Here is a 21,797-nt window from a genome sequence, read left to right as displayed (position 1 = left end):
GCCAGGATTCAGACCCAGGTCTGTCCGACGTAGCAGGGCAGCTTCTCGGTGGCCTGTGTTCTGCACATTCAGGGGCCTTGTCCTGGGTTCTCTGGCCTCTGCTGACAAGGACTCGGTTTGGAAGTCTCTGGAGCTGTGTGGAGTGGGGAGCAGCTGGGATGTCGGTTGAGAGGTTGACTTGGGGCAGTGCAGGCAGAGCGGCGGTCCTAGGATCCCTCCCCACTGGTGCCTGAAAGGCTGTCAGGCGCTGTTAGAGGATTAGCGGGGGATGGATCGGCCTGGGAGCAGGAATTACTGGACTGCAGGCCTGGGACTCTAGCTGCCCTGGAGAAGACCAGGGATGGAGGCGGGGGTCTCCTCCAAGGTGGAGAGGCTCCCTCTGCTGGGAGGGAGAGCGCCACAGAAGGCTGGTTCTCTGGCCCTGAAGATGCCGTGGTCACCCCTGCACCCTTGGAAAACTCGAGCCATTGGAAGTGGGAGGGAGAGGTTCAGAGGACCAGGGGACCCGGGCTGGGGGCAGAGGTCACTAGCTGCAGTGCAAAGGACACAGCCTTCGGAGGATCACAGACTTGGGCTCCAAGCGTCATTGGCCACTTTGCAGCTGGTGACTTTGGGCAAGTCGCTTAACCTTCCTAGCCCCAGTTTCCTCAACTGTAAAATAGGAAGGTTGTGAGGATGGAATAGGATGGTGATGATATTCACACAGCCAGGCACAGTGCGAACAGCAGCAGTGTCTCACTGAATTCTCACAGCAGCCCTATGTGCACACGTTGTCATTACCTCCCTTCTCTGAAGGAGAGCCTTGAGGCTCAGAAAGGTTAAGGAACTTGCCCAAGGTCGCAGGCCAACTCCCGGGTCAAAGCATGTAACCAGCGGGCTGCGCCTCGCATGCTGTTTCTTGGAACATGCAGATGTCGTTTCTTTCCCTGTCTGCCATGCCCGATGCCAGCGCCGGGCGGGAAGCGAGGAACTCTAGCCCCACCCTGGAGGCCCTGAAGCAGCTCAGTCAAGCTCGATTCCCCAGGGCCCTTCCACAGCACCCCAACTCTTGGTAGCACTTTACAGTTTACCCATATTATCTGACAAATCTTTCCCCCGTTTAACAGATGAGAAAATGGAAGCAAGAGAAAGTTAAGTGCCTGGTTCAGGACCGCAGAGGTGGGAAATGGCAGTTAACCTTGAACCCACTCCAGTCCACCATAGTTGCCTTCAGAACCCTCTGAGAGAAAGGGCACTCTGTCAACCCTATTAGTCGTTGCCGCCTCTGTGTGTGTGTGTGTGTGTGTGAGATCCCCTATTCAAAGATCAGATTTATTTTTTAATTTTTCAAAATTTGGTAATCTATGACTAAAAGGTTGAAACGTTCTGTGCAGAATTCCAAATAATGTGCATAGATACTCCCCCCAAGGAGATGGAGTGTACCCCCCCGGCGTGGACTTCATAGGATGACTTCCTTCCAAAGAGTACAGCATAGAAACGGGGAGGAAAAGGGTCACTTACAGTGAAGGGACCTGACAAACACGACCTCCGCCAGGTGCTCAAGGTCGGCTCAACCGTGGTGGGTCACGTTCATCGTATGTACCCTTGTTAAGACGTGAGGAGAATGGCGTGTCACCTCTGTGGTCTTCCTCCTGAAACCCCATAAACCCTGGCCAATCATGAGCAAAACAAAAGAGAAATCCCATGAGGGACACGCTACAAAATACCCGACCAGTTTCCTCAGAACTGTGGAGGCCATCTGAAACAAGGAAAATCTGAGAAGCTGTCACAGTCAACAGGAACGTAGGGAGGCGTGACGATTAATGTAATTTGGTACCCTAGTTGGAGCTCTGCACAGAAAAAGGACATTAGGTAAAAACTAAGGAAATCTGAAGAAAGCATGAACTTTATTCATAATAACGTATTAATATGGGTTCATTAATTGTAACAAATGTTCTATACTCATGTTAATAATAGAGGAAACTAGGTGTGGGGTGTATGGGAACTCTCTGCACCATATTCACAACTTTTCTGTAAATCTAAAACTGTTCTAAAAACTAAAGTTTATTTTTTAAAAATTCAAAAGGTCCAAAAAGATATTCAGTGAGAAGTTTCCCTTCTGGCCGTGACCCGCTGTGCGGTCATCTTCCAGAGAAGACCTCCATGCTCCTCTCCAGGGAGGTGCCAGGGAGGCTGTGTGGCTTAGTGTTAAGAGTCTGGCCTCCACAACTGGATGGCTGGCTCTCACTCTTGATCTCTGCCTATTTCTAGCTGTGAGACCCTGTGCAATTCCTTACCCTCTCTGTGCTGCGTGTCCTCAAAGATCCTCATAGGATTATTTTGAGTGTTGAATGTATTAATGTATATAGTAAGCACCTTATAAGTGGTTGCTTTTATTATTACGAGTAAACAAGCAAATATATTTATGTCACAATGTGTTAAGAAAGAATATCCAAAACCTGTAAATAAGGCACTTGTAAAAATTACTGTGCCCTTTCAAAGATATTTTAGATCACTGGCTAATAACCCCACCTATGGGTCATCTAGGGGAAGTAACTTTGCTGACATACTAGTTACTATTGATTAGGGCCCAGACTCTATAAAGTTAAGAGGTTAAACTGTAGATTGATACATAGCAAATTATTTTTGTCTGGTAAAAAAAAAACCAACAACCAGTTATAGTTTTATTGCCAGGCAGGGATTAACATTTTTGTATCTAACTTTGCAATCTTATTCCAGCATTCCTTTTTCCACTGACTGTCAATAATAGTTTTTCCTTTTTTTTCTTTTAAGGATTGGCCCTGAGCTAACATCTGTTGAAACATTTTTTATTTTCTTCTTCCCAAAGCCCCCCAGTACATAGTTCTATATTCTAGTTGCAGGTCCTTCTGGCTGTGCTATGTGAGACGCCGCCTCAGCATGGCCTGATGAGCGGTGCCATGTCTGCTCCCAGGATGCGAACCAATGAAACCCCAGGCCACCCAAGCGGAGCGCGCCAACTTAACCACTTGGCCACAGGGCCGGCCCTCATTTCTTCCTTTGATCCATCCTGCTGGTTCACTCATTAAGTAGTTAAATAAATCTTGGTACCACTATTTATTTGTATTAGTCAAGTTTATCTTGGTGCACATTTCACTTTGACAAATAGTAGCATGCCAGACACACTGTTCCACTCCTTGGTTATTTTCACCTAATACATCTTGAAGATAGTTTCATATCAGAACATAAAGAGCTCTCTTACTCTTGTTTTACCACTATATAGAATATATCACATGGGTGTACAGTAATTACACCCATAATTGATTTAGCCAGTCCCCTACTGATGGATACTTAGGTTGTTTCTACTCTCTTACTGTGGCGAGCAATGCCGTGTGAATAACCTCGTCCAGCGGTTATTCACAGAGAAGGATGGGAAGGCTGAAGGGCCTCTAGAGGGCAAAGGGGCCTCAGCAAGGGGCCTATTACCTGCTCCCAGCCAGCCTAGCCCATCTTCCCCTGGCTCTGTGACAACCTGGCCTCCTCCTCCTCCTCCTGCCTCCTCCTCTCCATCCTGAGCTCCTGGTATCTCCAGAGAGGAAGGGCCAGCATTCGATGCCCTGACGGCCGGGGCTTCAGCTTGCACTGCCAGGGAGATGAGGGTGCCTTGGAGAGGAGGATCTTGGGAGCTTGGGGCCTGGGGCTGGTACTGTCCCTGGGCTGTAGCCACTGAGGGCACATGCTCAACATGCCCTGAGGGCTCTGGTAGGGGACGAAGACCCGGGAGCCGGGGACCACCTGAGGGGGCTGGGGCACTGGGGGAGGGGGCGGGGCACTGCCTAGCAGCTCTGGCACAGACTTGCTTCGGGTGCCCAGTGCAGGTGGGTGGTCAGGGCACAGGGTCTGGCAGGCCGTGGTAAGGAAGGGACTCGCCAGGCTGGTCGTGATGGTCACGAGGTGGTCCAGGACACCCCCCTCCTGAGGAGACTGGGCAAAGGGCAGGCTCAAGGTGGTCTGTAGTCGCTCCAGGAGAGATGGGGCGGCCTGGGCCTGGGCCTGGGCCTGGGCCACGAGCCCGGGCAAGGCTGGCCACTCGGGCTGGTAATACTGGCTGAGCTGCTCCACCTGGGGCCGCCGCAGCAGCTGCCGGATCCTGCACACCGTGTCGAAGCTGTCGGTCAGCAGTGCCCACTCCAGGGCCGTCTTGCCTCGAACGGGATCCACCGCTGTCAGGTCAGCACCTGGGTGGGGGGAGGTTACAGGGGGGACGTGGGGTGGGACAGGATTGGTGACTTGCAGAAGGGCAGGTTCTTTAGCAGCAGGACTGATTTGGGTTAGATTCAAAACCATAGAGGGGCTGGCCCCGTGGCCGAGTGGTTAAGTCCGTGGGCTCCGCAGCTGGCAGCCCAGTGTTTCGTTGGTTCGAATCCTGGGCGCAGACATGGCACTGCTCATCAGGCCACGTCCCACATGCCACAACTAGAAGGACCCACAACGAAGAATACACAACTATGTACCAGAGGGGCTTTGGGGAGAAAAAGGGAAAAAAAAATAAAATCTTTAAAAAAAAAACAAAAACAAAACAAAACAAAAAAACCCATAGAGTCCCATCCTCTTGCAGCTGGAATCTGGGAGCCCTCAGTGGCTACAGCCCAGGGACAGGACCAGCCCCACATCCCAATCTCCTGTTTAAGACTGAACCAAGGAACTGAGCAGAGGGGTGGTGTGCAGGTTGCCCAGGGCAGGGAGACACCTGAGCTGCCCACTCTGGGGAGGTGGAGGGGCGGTCCTGCTGGTTCCCACTCCTGGTTCTTCTCTTCATCACTATGCCCCTCTAATCCTGGGGGGCGGGGAGGAGCAGTCACTGAGACAAAAGAGGGGGTACGGAGCTCCCCAATCCTAGTCTGATAGGATGGGGAAGGGAAAATCCGGAGGCCAGGATCACCCAGAGGGACCCACAGAGGGCAGCCCCACCTCGGGGAACAATGAGGACCCACGACTCCATGGACAGCATGGACTTCACCTCGGAACAACTCCACATACCTCAACTACACATCACTGTGTCCCTGGAACCCTGGCCTGTCAGAGCTGGAAGTCATCCCAGAGAAGGCCACCACCCTCCTTATACTGATGAGGCCCAAAGAGGGAAGCCATCTGCCCAGGGTCACTCGGCTGGTGGCAGAGCCAGGACTAGAACCCGAGACTCTGGTTCCAGATCCCAGCCTTTTTTGTTTTAGGTTTTTCATTTCATCTAGGTTATTCTCCCGAGCTTTCTCTTCTGGGACTGCCATTCACCATGTAAATAGAACTATCCATAGCCGGACTTTGTTGACTGTGAGAGGCCTAAGCACACTCCCCTCCTCCAGGAGGTTGGCCTAGATTGATCCTCCATTGCCACCTCTCTCCGCTCTGCAACTATGACAGCTGATTTAGTGTCTGGCGAGGAGGATTAGCGGAGGGACTGGAGGCCACGCATGCCAGTCCAGGCCCTATGCACCTGCCATGAGGAGGGCAGCCACACATTCCGAGCGGTCCCGCATGGCAGCCTTCATCAGCGCAGTCAGCCCCCGCTGGTCCCGGCGCTCCAGGTCCAGGCCCGCATAGTAGTTCAGCAGGAGACTCACCAGAGGCACGTGGCCTGCAGGGCACCAACGGTAGAGCGTGGCTCATCAGGAAAGGGGGTGATGAAGCCCCAAACCCACCCTCCACCCAACATGGCAGAGCCTGGGGTGCAAGGAGATCATGCAAAAAGTAGCGGGCTGTGGCCCTGTCTGAAAGGGGGGAACCGGCAGAAGTTGGGGTCACAGCCTCGCACCTGCTTGGGCAGCCAGCATGAGGGCTGTGTCTCCTTCTTTGTCCTGCTGGTTCACATCGAGGAAAGGGCAGCGGCTGAGCAGGGCCACGACACTCCCGAAGCCGTGGTAGCATGCGACCATGAGGCCTGTCTGGGGGTGGGGCAGCTCAGCCCCTGTGCCCTCTAAACCCACATAGGTCCCAGAGATGTCCCACCCCCTCCCTTCTTCCTGAGGACCCAGGTAGTGGGTGTTGAGTGCGAAACTCTCGCAGGGAGTCAGACCAGGATGGCGTGGTGGGGACGCAGAGCTGCCCCAGCAGGCCTGGGAAGCATCCGGGGTTGCTCACCCTCCCGTTGCCGTCCACCTGGGTGGCCTCTTCTGGGGAGACCCCATCATCCAGCCTGGCTTGGAGCTGGGCAGGGTCATTGCGGACACAGGCCCAGTACAGGGCCCCCAGTCTGCAGCCTGGGGCAGGGGTCTCATTGCTGGGGCAGGACAGCGCCTCAGACATGTCCAGCCCTCCCCTCGAAAAGGCAGCTTTTCCTTTTCCACCTGGGGGCAAGAAGGCGAGTCCCTCCTCCTCACACCGCTGGCATCTGTAACACAGAACGGAGGGGGGCAGTGTCTCCCTGGATCCCAGAGAGGGGTCCCAACAGCTGCAATTCGCCCAACCCTTGCCCCAGGGAGAGCCTTTTCCTGGGTGTCCCGCCCCATCCGCCTTTGAGAGAGGACGCCCGGTGGAGGGACGCGAGTGGCAGGAGCCCTAAGAAGGCAGAAGGGGTTTACTGAAGGGGTCCAGTGAGATTCAAGGAGAGGGTGGTCTTCTCCTGGCCACGGGACCTCACCTGGCTTCGGAGGGGCCCTAGGAGGCAGTTGTTGCTGGGGCCCCGCCTGAGCCCACAGTATCCCCCAGCCTCCTGAGAGCACACTCACCGGGTCTCCAGAGCGGCCCGACGGGGACTGCCTCTTCCCAGGAAGAACGCAGGTAACAGATGGCCCGACTTACGGAAACAGCCACTGCAAACACCCAGGGCTGAGCTGGATCAAGCCGGGTTAGCAAGGATGAGGGGCCGGGAGGGCGGGGGCTCTTCTCTTGGAGCCGCCCGAGTCCCGCCCCAGGATCCTGCCCAGAGCGGGCTGGGCACTGCCCGGCGGCTCCGCCCCGCGGGGGCGGCTCTGAGAGTAAGACCCTCCTCTCCCCCAGACGCGCCCACCTTCCGTCTTCTAGGGAGACCCGCTGCGCCAGAAACAGAGCCTTGGAGGACGAGAGGATCGTGAGGTCTCCGGACCCAGCCCCGAAAGCCGGAGGTCCCTTCCCCTTTGGCGGAGCGGAGCTTGGTGAGGGGCGGGGGTGGCAGAGGGCGCCAGCGCAGGCATCTCGCTTCTTGGGGGCCGGGACTACAGAGCCCTCGGGGCGGGTGGGTCTCTAGGGGTTACCTGGACCTGTTTTTTGAAATTCCGGGGAAATTAAAACATAAAACATTGCCTAAGTAGGAGTACAGAAATGATGACATATTAAGTTCAATGGGCTAGCTTTGGTGTGGTGAATTAAATATGAAATATTTAAATTGCATCAATATTTAATAATTTAATAATTATAAATAATTTAATTTAAATAAATTAAATTTATTATTAAATTAATAATAAATTATTTGAAGCTAGTCTTTAAATTAATATTAAATTTAATGGATTGTTTTGGATCTCAGGTGTAGAAAATTGAGCCAATCAAATTGCTGTTTATATCACTCCCACCATCAAACTGTACAAGCTCTCTCTCTTGTTTTATTTTACTTTATTTAATTTATCTCTTTCATCCCTGATCTCTACAGCTGTTCTTCTCTTTTTCTTTACGGTAAATTCCGCACTTATGTATCCTTGAAAATACACATTTCATTGTAAAAGGTAGTGTTGATTTGTGTATGTTTTCACTAACACCTGTAAACTGCGTTACAGAGCTCATCTGTGTGTTTTTTTTCACTCGGTGCAGTGTTTTGCAGGTCTGTCCTTGTTGCTTTCTGTGCATAGGACGTGGATCAATTAGGAGTGCCTTTGGTTGTAAGTAACCAGAAGCCGAGCTCATGGTTGGCTGCTGGGCTGGACCCACTGCTAAGCTTCAACCCAAAGCTTCTTTTAGTGTTTTTTCTGAACGGCAGAAGCTGGAAAGCTAAAATGACACTTCCCAGATCCCCTTGAGCTAGGAATCTGTGATTTAGGCTCTGTTCTTGTGCAAGACATAAATTTGGAACAGAGCTAAATAGCACGGGACATCCGTTTTGCTGTCACAGATCAGGACAGATGCGGGGGGCGGGGGGAGCTCTGGGGAGCAGCTTCCTGATTCATCAGCTTCCTGTAGGAGTGACTGTTGTTTTCCCAATCACGGCAGAGGTCATGTGCCTCTCAAAGCTGGGAGTTCTTCCCGGACCTAGAGCCTGCTTCTCCATCTCTGTATGCTTAAACTAACCAGCCATCTCGTTGTGTTTAAACTAGCCAGACTTATTTCTGTTGTCTGCACTTGAACCCTGACTGATACATGTGGCTTAAACAAATAGAAGTTTATTCTTCACACAAGATAACACGGTCAGGGATAAGAAGCTGTTGGTGTTGATGTAACTTGATGACGTCAGGGCCTTCTCTGGGAGTCTCTCCACTTTTCCCCATGGTCACAAGATGGATGCTGAACCTCTAGCTATCACAGTAAAATGTGGTGAATGCACATACGGAATTCTATGCAGCAATTAGAAGAAATCTACTAGATTGTGTGTCAGACATCGCTGGTTAGATGACACAATCCCTATCTATAACCCCACTTGTCTCCAGTCACCTTTCAGTTAGGTATGACCATGTGATACAGTTTTGGCCAATGAAATGAAAGCTGTAGTCTGATGAGTGAGACTCCTGGAAAAGTCTTTGCTCTCTTGATAAAAGATGTGGGGCGTACCTTTTTACCTCTTTCTTTGCCCTTCTTCCTGCTGCGTAGAATTCCATAGTGTGCATCCATCACCTTTTACTTATCTATTCTTCTGGTGATAGGTATCTAGGTTGCCTCCAACTTCCTGCTGCTACAAATAACACTGCGCTGAACGTCCTTGTTCATGGCTAGTCGTGGACCTGCGAGAGAGCGTCTCTGAGGCTGCTGGGTCATAGGGCACGTACATGCTCATTGACCAGGTACTGTCGGGTTACTCCCACCAGCAGTTCTTAAAAGTCTCCCTCCATCCTGTCGACACTTGTAATTATTCAGCCTTCTAATTTTTGTCAATCTGATGGTGCAGAACTATAAAGTGATATTACGATTTTACACTGGATTTCTCTAATTATCAACAAGGTGAGCATCTCTCTGCATACCTGATAGCCATTCTTGTTTCCCTGACTTCGAATCGCCTGTTCATAGCCTTTGTCCAATGTTCTGTTGGACTTTGCTGTCTTTTTCTTACTGATTTTTCAGGAGTTCCTCTTAAAAATCTAGATAATCAACCCATTGTCAGATAGGTTTTAGAAATGGCAATGTTATAAACCTTTCTGTTAGCTTTATCTGTGGTGAACTTCATTGAAAGAAATCTTGAATTTTGGTGTGGTTAAAGTCATCAAAATTTCTCCTTATACTTTGTGCTTTTGGGTCTTGTTTAAGAAGAATTTCCAGGGCCAGCCCGGTGGCGCAGCAGTTAAGTGCACCTGTTCCGCTTCAGCGGCCCAGGGTTCTCTGGTTCAGATCCTGGGTATGGACATGGCACTGCTTGACAAACCATGCTGTGGTAGGCGTCCCACATATTAAAAAAAAAAAAAAGTAGAGGAAGATGGGCACGGATGTTAGCTCAGAGCCAGCCTTCCTCAGCAAAAAGAGGAGGATTGGCAGCAGATGTTAGCTCAGGGCTAATCTTCCTCAAAAAAAAAAGTGTTAAACTTTTTTCTCCAGAATGGTCTTATACATTCACTGTTAGGTTGATTTCTAGATTCTTTATAGTTTGTCCTGTTATTGTAGCTCAAGTCTCATATTTTTTTTTGCTTATTGTTGATATAGATGCATTTCTTTTTCTCTCTTTCTTAGACCTATATGAATCAGATTAATCATAATCCCCAGTTCATGACATATTCTCATTTTGGTCCCTGTATAGTCTGCTTTTTTTTAGTTTATTAGTTAGTTAATTATTTTTAATAAAGCAATAAGAACCTATAATACCTCCCCCCAAAACAAAAGCTAGAACTTGACAATACACCACATCTTAACACGATTTCCCCAGTTTATTCCGTCTGTCTCCACCCGAGGCAGCTAGAATCCTGAATCTCATGTCCGTTGTTTTGTCGCTTTCCTTTACAGATTGCTTTACTCCATCTTTAGGTATTCCTTCAAAGTGTATACATTACCTGTATACAACCCTCCTTGACTTATGACGGGGTTACATCCTGATAAACCCATCATAAGTTGAAAATACTGAAAGTTGAAAATGCATTGAAGGGGCCGGCCTGGTGGTGCAGCGGTTAAGTTCGCACGTTCCACTTCTTGGCGGCCTGGGGTTCACCGGTTTGGATCCCGGGTGCGGACATGGCACCACTTGGCAAAAGCCATGCTGTGGTAGGCATCCCACATATAAAGTAGAGGAAGATGGGCACGGATGTTGGCTCAGGGCCAGTCTTCCTCAGCAAAAAGAGGAGGATTGGCAGTAGTTAGCTCAGGGCTAATCTTCCACACACACACACACAAAAGCATTTAATACACCTAACCTACCAAACATCATAGCTTAGCCTAGCCTGTCTTAAATGTGCTCAAAACACTTGCTTACGGTTGGGCAAAATCATCTAACACAAAGCCTATTTTATAATAAAGTGTTGAATAGCTCATGTAATTTATTGAATACTCACTGAAAGTGAAAAACAGAATGGTTGGAGGGGTGCAGATGGTTGTAAGTGTATCTGTTGCTTACCCTCGTAATCACGGGGCTGCCTAGGAGCTGCGGCTGCCGCTGCCCAGCGTCACGCGAGAGGATCAGACTGCATATCGCCAGCCCAAGAAAACGTCAAAATTCAAAATACGAAGTATGGTTTCTACTAAATGCGTATTGCTTTTGCACCATCGTTAAGTTGAAAAATGGTAAGTCAAACCATCGTCAGGGGCCCTCTCTCTCTCTCCCTCTGTAATTTGAGTTATTTTATTTAAAAGATTACAATGCCTTGTGTAGTCTTTTGCTGTCTGCTTTTATCACTGAATACCATATCGCTAAGATTCATTCACATTGCCGTGTGTTGCTGTAGTCCATTCCTCTTGGCTGCTTTGTAATACTCCATTGTGTGAATATACCACAGTTATCACCTGCCCTATTGGTGGATATTTGAGTTGTTCCCCAGTTTCTGCTACTATGAATTGTGCTGCTGTGAACACTCTTGCAAGACTGTCTATGCAATCGTGTATATTCGTTGAGCATATACCTAGGAGTGGAATTGCTGAGTCAAAAATCATTTAATTATACAATTTTAGGAGATAATGCAAAACTGTTTTCCAAATTGTTTGTGCCACTTATACTCCAACCAGTAATGTAAAAGAGATCCTGTGGGGCTATATCTTCTTGCACACTTGCATGGTCAGACTTTTTAGTTTTACCAATTAGAAGGCTGTAGAGTGGTATCTCGTCATGGTCTTGATTTGCATTTCCTTAATAACTGATAGTGCTGGATCTCTTCATGTGTTGTGGGCTATATGTAATAGGCCCTCTTGAGTTCTAGCAGGGCACAGGCTACCCAGCTAGAGAGTACATTTTCCAGCCATCTTTGAAGTAAGTATGACCATGTGACTAAGCTCTGGCCTGAACTAACTCCAAGTAAGTGCAGGGGGTGTGTTCAGTTTCCAGGAGTATCCTTAATTAGGCAGGAGTGTGCACTTCTCATCTTCCACTATCTTTCCTGCTGGCTGCAGAAGTTATGTCTGGCGCTAGAGCAGTCATCTTGGACCATGAGGTAGAAGCCATGCACTGAAGATGAAGAAACCACAGAGAAGGCACCTGGTTTATTTGTCTATACCCAGGCTAAAAGGACACTATCCTAATTACTGTCGCTTTAAAATAAACCACGATAGCTGCTAGGGCAAGTATTCCCATTTTATTTTCCTCCTTTAACAGTGTCTGGGCTACTCTTGGTCCTTTGAACTACTGGAATTTTAAATCTGTCAACTGTGTATCCTTAATTAGGCAGGAGTGTGCACTTCTCATCTTCCACCATCTTTCCTGCTGGCTGCAGAAGTTATGTCTGGCGCTAGAGCAGTCATCTTGGACCATGAGGTAGAAGCCATGCACTGAAGATGAAGAAACCACAGAGAAGGCACCTGGTTTATTTGTCTATACCCAGGCTAAAAGGACACTATCCTAATTACTGTTGCTTTAAAATAAACCACGATAGCTGCTAGGGCAAGTATTCCCATTTTATTTTCCTCCTTTAACAGTGTCTGGGCTACTCTTGGTCCTTTGAACTACTGGAATTTTAAATCTGTCAACTGTGGTAAAGTGAAGATGGTCATAAATTCTCTGACACTCCTCCTATTGAGAGGTGGTCTATTTGCCTTTCCCTTGAATCTGGCTGGTCTTAGTGACTTATGGTGGAAGCGGTGCTGTGTGACTTCTGAAACTGGGTCAGAAGATGCCTTTCAGCTTCCACCTTGGTCTCTTGGAAAGCTCACTCTCCAGACACTCTCTCAAATGACTCCCTCTCGGGTTACTCCCTCACCATCCTGTGAGATGTCCAGGTCACATAGACAGGCCATTTGTAGACGCTATAATTGACAGCTCCAGCTGTGTTTCTAGCCTCCAGCCAGATTCAACAGCATCATGTGAGGGCGCCATCTTAGACAGCCAGCCTTCAGATGACTCCAGTCCTGTAGTCAACACCTGTCTGCAACCACATTAGACGCTCTAAGAAAGGATTATCCAGCTGACTCCTTCCTGGATTCCTAACCCACAAAATTGTGAGCAAAATAAAATGATTTTTAAGCCACTAAGTTTGGGGGTAGTTTGTTATGCAGCAATAGATAACCAGATTATCAAATTCTACTAAAAAAAAAGTGTTGAGATTTGATCAAGATGCCATTGAATCTGTAGATCGAGTTGAAGAAAACTGACACCTTTATAATATTGAATCTTTGAATCCTTAACATGGTATATCTTCTGTTTATTTAGATGTTCTTTAATGCCTCTCTGTTTTATAATTTTCTCCCGAAAAGTCTGTGCTCGAGGCTTATTGTGCCCACCCTTGTCCAGTTCTTCTGTTTTCTTCCAGACACACGGGAGGATTATATTTCCCCATCTCTCTTGCAACTAGGCAGAGCTGTGTGGCTAATTTTGGCTAATAGGTTGTGAGTGAAATTGACACGTGTCCCTTGTGAACCAGTGCATTCTCTTGCTGGTGTCAGGCTCTCCAGCAAACTCTTTTCCTGCCTTGGTGATGGGGGAGGATGCCTCCCATCAAGATGGTGGAGCCACAGGATGAAAACAACCTGAGTCACTAAGTTGCCCCGTTGGTAATCCCCCAGACACCTGGCAGATTTTCAGTGAATGAGAGTAAGAAGTCAGCGTTTTTCAGTGTGTTCAAATACTGATATGGGATTGACTAACAGACTATTATATATATTTTGAAAGATTTATTCCTAAATACATGTTTGATAGTAAGTAAATAGTAGCCTTTTATTAATTTTTATTAATAGTTCCTAAGTGCTTGTTCCTGGAATATAAAAACCAGATATTTCTATATTCTACTTTATATTTTATATTGTATTCTAATATGTTTTTGCATATTGATTTTGTTTCAAACAATCTTTGTAAACTTTCTTACTGATGTTTTGTTTTTTTGGGTGAGGAAGATTGGCCCTGAGCTAACATCTGTTGCCCATCTTCCTCGTTTGGCTTGAGGAAGATTGTTGCTGAGCTAACATCTATGCCTATCTTCCTCTACTTTGTATGTGGGATGCCACCACAGCATGGCTTGATGAGCGGTGTGTAGGTCTGCGCCCAGGATCCAAACCCACGAACCCCAGGCCACCAAAGCAGACCGTGCAAACCCAACCACTACACCACTAGGCCGGCTGCTTTCTTACTAATTTTGATCATTTATCTATAAATGCTTTTGGATTTTTGCATCTATATTCATGAATGAGATTGACCTATAATTTTTACTTTTTATTATCCTTGTCAAGTTTTGATATCATAAAATAATTCACAAAAAAGCCTCACAAAATAAATTGAGGTGTTCTCTTATTCTCTCTTTTCTGGAAAAGTTTGCGAGGGGATTAGGAATATTTATTCCTAATATTCGTTACATCTTTCTAGTGAAGTCAACTGGGCTGCAGTTTTATGAATGGGAAGATTTTTTGACCACCAACTCACTATCTTTAATGGTAATAGGGCTATTTGTTATTTTCTCTTTCTCAAGTCATTTTTGGTAAGTTATATTTTTCTAGGAATTCATCCATTTCATATAAATTTTTAAACATATTGGCATACAGTTGCTCATATCTTCTTACAGCCTTTTTATATCTGTGACATATATAGGTAAGTCCCCATTTTTATTCTTATGTCAGTAATTTGTGCCTCCTCCTCTTATTTTTCTTGAACAAGCTCACCAAAATGTGACAATTTTATCAGTCTTTTCAAGGAATGTTTGAGCTTCACTGTTGCTTATCTGTTTTCTAGTTCATTGGTTTCCACTCATCGTTTTTTTTTTTTTAAGATTGGCACCTGAGCTAACATCTGTTGCCAATCTTCTTTTTTTTTCCTTTTTCTTCTTCTTCTTCTCCCCAAAGCCCGCCAGTACATAGTTGTATATTCTAGTGTGGGTCTTTCTAGCTGTGGCATGTGGGATGCCACCACAGCATGGCTTGATGAGTGGTGCCATGTCCGCACCCAGGATGTGAACTGGCGAAACCCTGGGCCGCTGAAGCTGAGCGCGAGAACTTAACCACTTGGCCACAGGGCCGGCCCTCCACTCTTATCTAGCATAATGTATTTTTTAGGGGGGCCAGCCTGGTGGCATAGCGGTTAAGTTCGTGTGCTGTGCTTTGGCAGCACAGAGGTTGCCAGCTCGGATCCTGGGCATGGACCTATACACTGCTTGTCAAGACATGCTGTGGCAGGCGTCCCACATATAAAACAGGAAGATGGTCACAGATGTTAGCTCAGGGCTAATCTTCCTAAAAATAAATAAGTAAATAAAATGTATTTTCTTTTACTTTCTTTGGTTTATTTTATTTTTATTTTTATTTTTTTTAAAGATTTTATTTTTTTTCCTTTTTCTCCCCAAAGTCCCCCGGTACATAGTTGTATATTCTTCGTTGTGGGTCCTTCTGGTTGTGGCATGTGGGACGCTGCCTCAGCGTGGTTTGATGAGCAGTGCCATGTCTGTACCCAGGATTCGAACCAACGAAACACTGGGCCACCTGCAGTGGAGCACGCGAACTTAACCACTCGGCCACGGGGCCATCCCCTTCTTTGGTTTAGTTTGCTAGAATTTTTCTGATTTTTAGACATACAAATAGCTAATTGATTTTCATCCTTTCTCCTCTTTAAATATCAGCATTTAAGACTTTAAATTCCCACTAATTACTGTTTTAGTTTTTCTATTATTATATCCTCTTAGACCAATGAATTATTTAGAAGTACATTTATTAACTTCCAAATACATGGAGATTATATTTTTGTTGCTGATTTCTAGCACTGTGGTCATAGAGCATAATTTTAAATAGTTAAAATCAGTTGAGACTTGCTTTGTGGTCTAGTGTATGGTCGAATTCTGCCAGATATCTCATGTGTACTTGAAAAGAATGTGTATTTTGCAATTTCTGGGTGCAGTGATACACTGAAAATACCCCACTGGTTTCTGACTTTCTTTGTGCTGTTGTGAGCTCAGTTTATTTCCTTTAAAGCTTGTGTTTTTTTCTCTTGCTGTCTTTAAAATCTTCTCTTTGTGTTTCGTGTTCTAAAGTTTTACTCTGTTGTGTAGGTACGGATTTCTTATTGTTTATCTTTCTTTGGATTTTTATTCATCCTGCTTTGGATCTATAAATTGTTGTCCTTCATCAATTCTGGAAAATTCTCTTCAATACTGCCACTGTCTCATTCTTTCTTTTCTCTCTTTCTGGAACTCCAGTTAAACATAGGTTATCTTGCTCACTCTGTTATCCATATCTCTTAACATCTTTTTAAACTTTTCATCTCTTTTTTTCTCCCTATGAGGCATTCTGGATAATTTCTTTTGACTTGTTCTCCAGTTTACCAATTCTCTCTTCAGCTGTATCAAATTTGCTGTTAATTCTGTCCATTTAATTTTTTTAAAGTTCTATAATTTCCAGCATTCGGAAATGAACTACCATTGCAATGGCAGGAATAATAGTCTCCCAAAAGATGGTCACATCCTCATCCCCAAAACCTGTGAATATGTTACCTTACATGGCAAAAGGATGTCGCCGATAGTCTTTTTTCCTTTTTGTGTTTAGTGGGTTTTTTTCCTTTTGTAACTGTGAGCTATTTATTTTCCCTGGAAAATTTTGTTGGAAATTCCTTGAGGCTGAGGATGAAAAGGTCTTCTTTCAGAGGATATGCGTTTGCTTCTGCCAGGTACTTAGAGATACTGCCAGTCATGAACGACTTTCAAGTATTTCTGACCTGCAGAGTTTGGGGTCACTTGAGGTAAAGTAAACTTGGGCTGCAGATCAGCTTAAGGATCGGCCAGTGGTTACAGCTCAGGGATAGAGCCTTTCCATCAGTGTAGCACTGGGGCAGCTCTCCTTAAAGTCCCCTGGGGGTGACAGTGGGGTGGATTTATTTCAAGTTCAATCTTACATTAAGGGTGTACCCTTTGGAGTCATAGCTTTTTAAAGAAATCTATTAAATTCCTCACCTTGGTTCTGTCAAAGATACAGGCTGTTGACATTGAAGCTCAAGTTTGCCTGATTCAACAAATGTCCTCAGACCAAAGCAGATCCCCTGTTGTTTTCCTGAGTTCCTACTTTCCCTTAGATTTTAACCTAATAAACTCTGGCTACCTGGCCAACTCTTCCCTGCTTTTAAAATAATTTGCATTTGTATTTTAACGAGCATTTTTAATGTTTTACTCAGAAAGGTCAGTCCACAGTCCAGCCAGTCACATCATTGGAAATAGAATTTTCTCTAATGCTAATTAATTAAAAAACAACCTAGGGGCCAGCCCAGTGGCACAGCGGTTAAGTTCACACGTTCTGCTTCTTGGTGGCCTGGGGTTCGCCAGTTCGCATCCTGGGTGCAGACATGGCACCGCTTGGTACACCATGCTCTGGTAGGCATCCCACGTATAAAGTAGAGGAAGATGGGCAGGGCACAGATGTTAGCTCAGGGCCAGTCTTCCTCAGCAAAAAGAGGAGGGTTAGCAGCAGTTAGCTCAGGGCTAATCTTCCTCAAAAAAAACCTAATAGGAAAATAGGCAAAAGATGTGGTAATTAATTCATAGAAGAAACAAATGGCCAATAAATATATGAAAAGATGCTTAATCTCACAAGTAAGCAGGAAAAGGCAAATTAAAACAATAATGAAATCTTACTTTTGGCCCATCAGTTTAGCAAAAATTATACATTAATAATATTAAGTGTTTACACCATTGGGGGAATGTAAATTAAAGTGAAGTATTTTTGGAAAGCATTTTGACAGTGTCTTTCAAAATAACAAATGTACATACACATTAACCCAAAAATTCTTTTAGAAATCTTTCCCAAGATAGTATTTGCATATGTGAACAAAGGTATACTGTATATACTTGGCAGCATTGTTTATAACAGCAAAAGAAAGTTAGAAACAACTTAAATGTTCACTAGAGGAAGGGCTTAAAAATATACGCATGCAGATTATGCCTCCATTAAAAAATAAGATAGATCCATATGGTCTGCTCTGAAAATATCTCCAAGACATGTTGTTAATTGAGGAGAAAAAAGCCCAAAGTAATAAATATATATTTATGGTATGTGTGCGTATGTGTGTGATTGCCTGCTTACATATTTGTAAATGCATAGAAAGGGCTGGAACAGTAGTTCTCAACATTGACTGCACGGTGTAATTACTCAGGGACTTTAATTTTAATTTTCCCTTTTTCTCCCCAAAGCCTCCTGGTATATAGTTGTATATTTTAGTTGTGGGTCCTTCTAGTTGTAACATGTGGGACGCTGCCTCAGCGTGGCTTGATGAGCAGTGCCATGTCCGTGCCCAGGATCCGAACCACCAAAACCCCGTGCCACCGAAGCGGAGCGTGCGAACTTAACCACTCGGCCACGGCCGGCCCCAGGGACTTTTTAAAAATAGCTATGCCTGGAACCCACCCCAGAAATCCTGAGGTAATTGATCTGGGGCATAACTTGGGCAAAAGGAGTTTTTAAATCTACCTGTGTAATTGTAATGTGCAGCAAGATTGAGGACTATTATAAAGAAGGATGCTCATTAAAACATTGGCAGTGGTTAAGGAAGGAGAACAGGCGTGAGGGGAAAGGGGACCCTCCTATTTTGCTTTTTAAACTTGTGTAATGTTTGAATCTTCCACCAAGATAATCACTACTTGATAACAAAAGCAAAACAGAAGAGAATCAGGAAGACTCCGCTGAGCGTTTCCTCCTGTCCCTCCCCAACCTCTCCTGTACATGGATTTCATCGCTCCTCAGTGCTGTCTCTCACTCCTTTAATAACTATGCATTGAAACCTACTGTGTCAGGCACATATTTCGGCTCTGTGCTTTTCACATGAGTTATCATTAATTTCGTTCTCGACTGCCTCCCCCACTTTGGTCATCTCTATCTCCTGCATCTGGCAGTGTCGGCTGCTCAGGAAATGTGAATTCCCTGACCCTCCGCTGGCCTGGAGGGTCCCGCAGCACCATTCAGCAATGACTGTGGAGGGAGAGGAGGCTTTAACCTGTGCTGAGAGGTCCCAAGGATATCTAGCTAGGTAAAAGGCGATTTCACATTTTGCTTTTCGAATCCTCTTCCCCCAAGCCTGGAGAAGCTACCGCTGCTCCCGTACAGACCACTCCCAGCCTGTGCAAGGCTCCTGTTCTGCAAGGCTCCTCTCAGCCAGCAGGTGGCAGCCCTGGGCAGGAGTTGGAGAGCATCCCCACCCCGCAGAGTTGAGTGTATAGTAGAGGGTTTCGGGGTGGATGCAAAGGCAGGGTCTTGGCAGGGCAGGTGCACAGGTGGAGGATGGTGGGGTCCCATTTTGGGCCCAAAGGACAGGGGAGTTATTTCTGTAGATCAGTTTTAGCCAAGCTGGCTAGGTACCCAGAAGGTTTGTGAGGTTTCTTTTGCCTTCTGCCTGCAGCAATGCCCTGTTCCAAGGTGCCCTATCCAGGTCTTGGTCCTCCGGGGTACTCTGTGGTGGTCCCTTCCCACCCCCTGGCCTGTTCCCCAGGTTGGGTCTTGACCCTCCCAGTGTATGTCTTTGCTGATAAAGATGATTGTGGTAGTGGGGAGTGGCAGTTGCTGGTTCATGTGTAAAAGACTGGATGACATCCTGGGTGATACAGGTTCACCAGTGAGGGCTGTGAGGAGTCTCAGTGAGGAGGCCTTAAGGATTAACAGTAAAGGAATTGCACTGGTTATTCTCCTCTTGATCGCTTAGCTGCCGGGGTCTGCCAGGGGTTCACCAGGATGCTCTGTTCTGGCCACTCCAATTTCTCTTCACCCTGCTCTCTTCACTGCTTTCTGTCTGTCTGTCTTCTTGCTGTCTGTCTGACGTCACCTTTTCTCCATTTTTTCAACCTCTGATCTTTCTCATCTCACTGTCTGGATCTTTCCGTTTCTCTATGTCTCCACCTCACTCTGAAGCCCTGATAACATACAATGTCTGGAGCACCAGCTTGATGCTCTCTATCTTGCCCTCTGACTGTCATGCCATATCTCCCCCCATCTGATCCTTTGGGCTGGGGTCTGCAGGAGTCTTGACTTGTGGAATTCAATCCACAAAGAGGTTTGGGGAGAGCACAGTGGCAAATCTGTAGAGAAAGAGCTCAGCAAATTCTTGAGTCTGGTTTGGAGCACGGACCAGTCACCTTTAGGGAACCAAATGTACTGTCATCTCATCCTCTCGCTTTCTTTGGGATCTTTTTCCAGCACAAGCTTCCCTACTCCAACCCTACAGGCCTGGTGGCGGGTACAGCTGGGGCCAGCAGTCAGTGGGGAAATGGCACAACCCAGCTTAAGGACTAGACACGGATGGGACCCAGTGGGGTGGGGTGGAGAATGGAGGAGGTGGCCTCTGACCCCAGCTCTGGCCCCTTCTGGGGGTTCTGTGTGACCTGCCATAGGTCATGCCCCTTCCTCCCCAACCATGATCTACATCACAAAACCCCCAGCTCGTAACTCAATGCCAGCCAGGGAAGTCTGGGACTGATTTAGGGCCCTTTCTGCCCAGTTCACCCTCTCTGGACTACAGCCCCTGGGGTGAGGGTGGGGATGAGGGTCATGGGTGAAGTTCAGGCAGGGGGTCCTGACTGCCACTGCATCACACCTGTTGTACTCTGAGTGGACTTGCAGGGGCAGGAGTCCAGCACAGGAGTTCCAGGTTCTCACTGGCCAGCTCATTTTGTCTGGCTCAGCTCAGGGCCATGCTGAGGGAGCAGCATCCATGGCCTAGTGGGCATTCAGGAACAGCATCCTCTGGATTCAGCCCCAAGGCATCTCACAAAGCAGAGAGAGCCTTGTTACCCACCAAGAGGGCAGTCAGGTCGGTCCTAAGGAAGCCCCTCCACCCATGCACAGAGCCAGGTCTCAGGAGTCTGGGGTTCCCCAGTCCACCGTGCATTACATTTCCCTTTCACCTGGTGCGTTTCATGTTGTTGGTTTCCATCCATCCACCATTCCCTTCTGGAGATATCACTAAAGATCCTCCTCTCCTTGGAATGTTTCAAACTTTTCTGACCATCACCTCCAGTAAATACATCTCCCTCTGGCCCCAGGACATGTGAACACACTTACAACTAAAGGCAAAGTTTTACGAAGCTTTGTGATGCTCTGTGATGTTTTCGACTCTATGCTATTTTGTTGTAAGAAAGAAAAGGTTTGAAAAATGATTTTACAAACAACTAAGGGGCTGGCAGTTACAGTTGAGAAGTAACCACTGACATTTTTACACCTTGACAAGTTGTAAAGCCACATTATCCTCATAAAAGCCAGTGAGGTCAGGCAGGGTTTTTCATGGACCCATTTTATAGATGAGGAAACAGAGACTCGGAGAGGTTAGCGGACCTGCTCGAGGTCGCCCAGCTGGTGGGTGGCAGAGACGGGTCTTTCCTGTGCTGGTTTGCGGTCCTCTGTGCCCTGCAGCTCCTCTCCTCCCCAACCCTCCCAGTTGATATCATTGTCTCTTTCCAGTGTGAAGGCCATGCCCTTCCAGGGGGAAGATGGAGGGCCAGAGCAGCTGAGTAATTCTGTTCTCCACGTCATCTGTTAACACTGCACCATCTGCCAATTCCGCTGTCAGCCCCCACCCTCTCTGGGAGAGGCCAGAGCTGGGGTGGAGGCTGCTCTCCTGGAGCTAGACCTCCAGGACCCCTCACCAAGGGACGCAGAAAACTCACAGAAAGCTCATTTTTCGGCTCCGAACCAAGAGCAGTGGACTAGAATGACAGAGGCATGGAAGGGAGCGGAGCGAGATGGGAGGAAGGACTTTCGGACCTCAGAGGGATAAAACAATAGGATTCACCCCTCCCCACTCTAGGGTCTTGTCTCCACACCCCTCTCACCTCCACCTTGGTGAGGCTCCAGAGCTGCGAGGAGGATGAGCTAATGCCAGCAGCCACTCACTCTGGGTGAGGGCAAAGTCAGTCCATCTCACAGGGAGCAAGCAGGGCAGATTTATGGGGCCTCGGGTGTGGCGGGCTGTTACTCAGCCTCTGACTTTTTAATTCCCCAGTCTCCTCACCCACCCCGCCTCCTCCCCAAGAAGGCCTTTGTGCAGGACAATGAGGAATCTATAAATTCCGGGGGACAAGGATGTGGGGGAGGGGAGCACCGGTCACTTCAGCTCTGCATGGATAGCAACCCGGTTGCCTCCGTGGACCTGCCGC

General features: G+C 47.2%; 1 protein-coding gene and 1 long non-coding RNA gene across 5 annotated transcripts; one reads left to right on the top strand and one right to left on the bottom strand.

Moving 5' to 3' along the window:
• Positions 1-3,064: 3,064 nt before the first annotated feature.
• Positions 3,065-6,867, bottom strand: ANKRD33 (ankyrin repeat domain 33). 3 transcript variants are annotated; one of them, XM_070494137.1, is made up of 5 exons: positions 6,684-6,867; positions 6,097-6,346; positions 5,771-5,896; positions 5,453-5,593; positions 3,065-4,196 (listed from the first exon to the last, which is right to left on the bottom strand). In XM_070494137.1, the coding sequence occupies exons 3-5, from the start codon at positions 5,889-5,891 to the stop codon at positions 3,460-3,462; spliced, it is 999 nt and encodes a 332-aa protein (XP_070350238.1). In that variant the 5' UTR covers positions 5,892-5,896; positions 6,097-6,346; positions 6,684-6,867; the 3' UTR covers positions 3,065-3,459. The 3 variants fall into 3 exon arrangements, with proteins under 3 accessions (XP_070350238.1, XP_014702921.3, XP_070350237.1); XM_014847435.3 differs by having other exon boundaries at positions 5,771-5,900; positions 6,684-6,865; XM_070494136.1 differs by having other exon boundaries at positions 3,082-4,196; positions 5,771-5,813; positions 6,684-6,823.
• An 8-nt stretch (positions 6,868-6,875) lies between these two features.
• Positions 6,876-13,578, top strand: LOC123279915 (uncharacterized). 2 transcript variants are annotated; one of them, XR_011496825.1, is made up of 5 exons: positions 6,880-7,088; positions 8,781-8,918; positions 10,694-10,836; positions 11,656-11,826; positions 11,931-12,727. It is a non-coding gene; the product is annotated as an uncharacterized lncRNA (long non-coding RNA). The 2 variants fall into 2 exon arrangements; XR_011496826.1 differs by lacking the exon at positions 11,656-11,826 and having other exon boundaries at positions 6,876-7,088; positions 11,927-13,578.
• Positions 13,579-21,797: the final 8,219 nt, after the last annotated feature.

The sequence above is a fragment of the Equus asinus genome, chromosome 22 (genome assembly GCF_041296235.1).
Source record: "Equus asinus isolate D_3611 breed Donkey chromosome 22, EquAss-T2T_v2, whole genome shotgun sequence".
In the NCBI taxonomy this organism is placed as follows: Eukaryota; Metazoa; Chordata; class Mammalia; order Perissodactyla; family Equidae; genus Equus; species Equus asinus.
The sequence above is the reverse complement of the archived record's forward strand: the minus strand, read 5'-3'. Positions and strand labels throughout refer to the sequence as shown.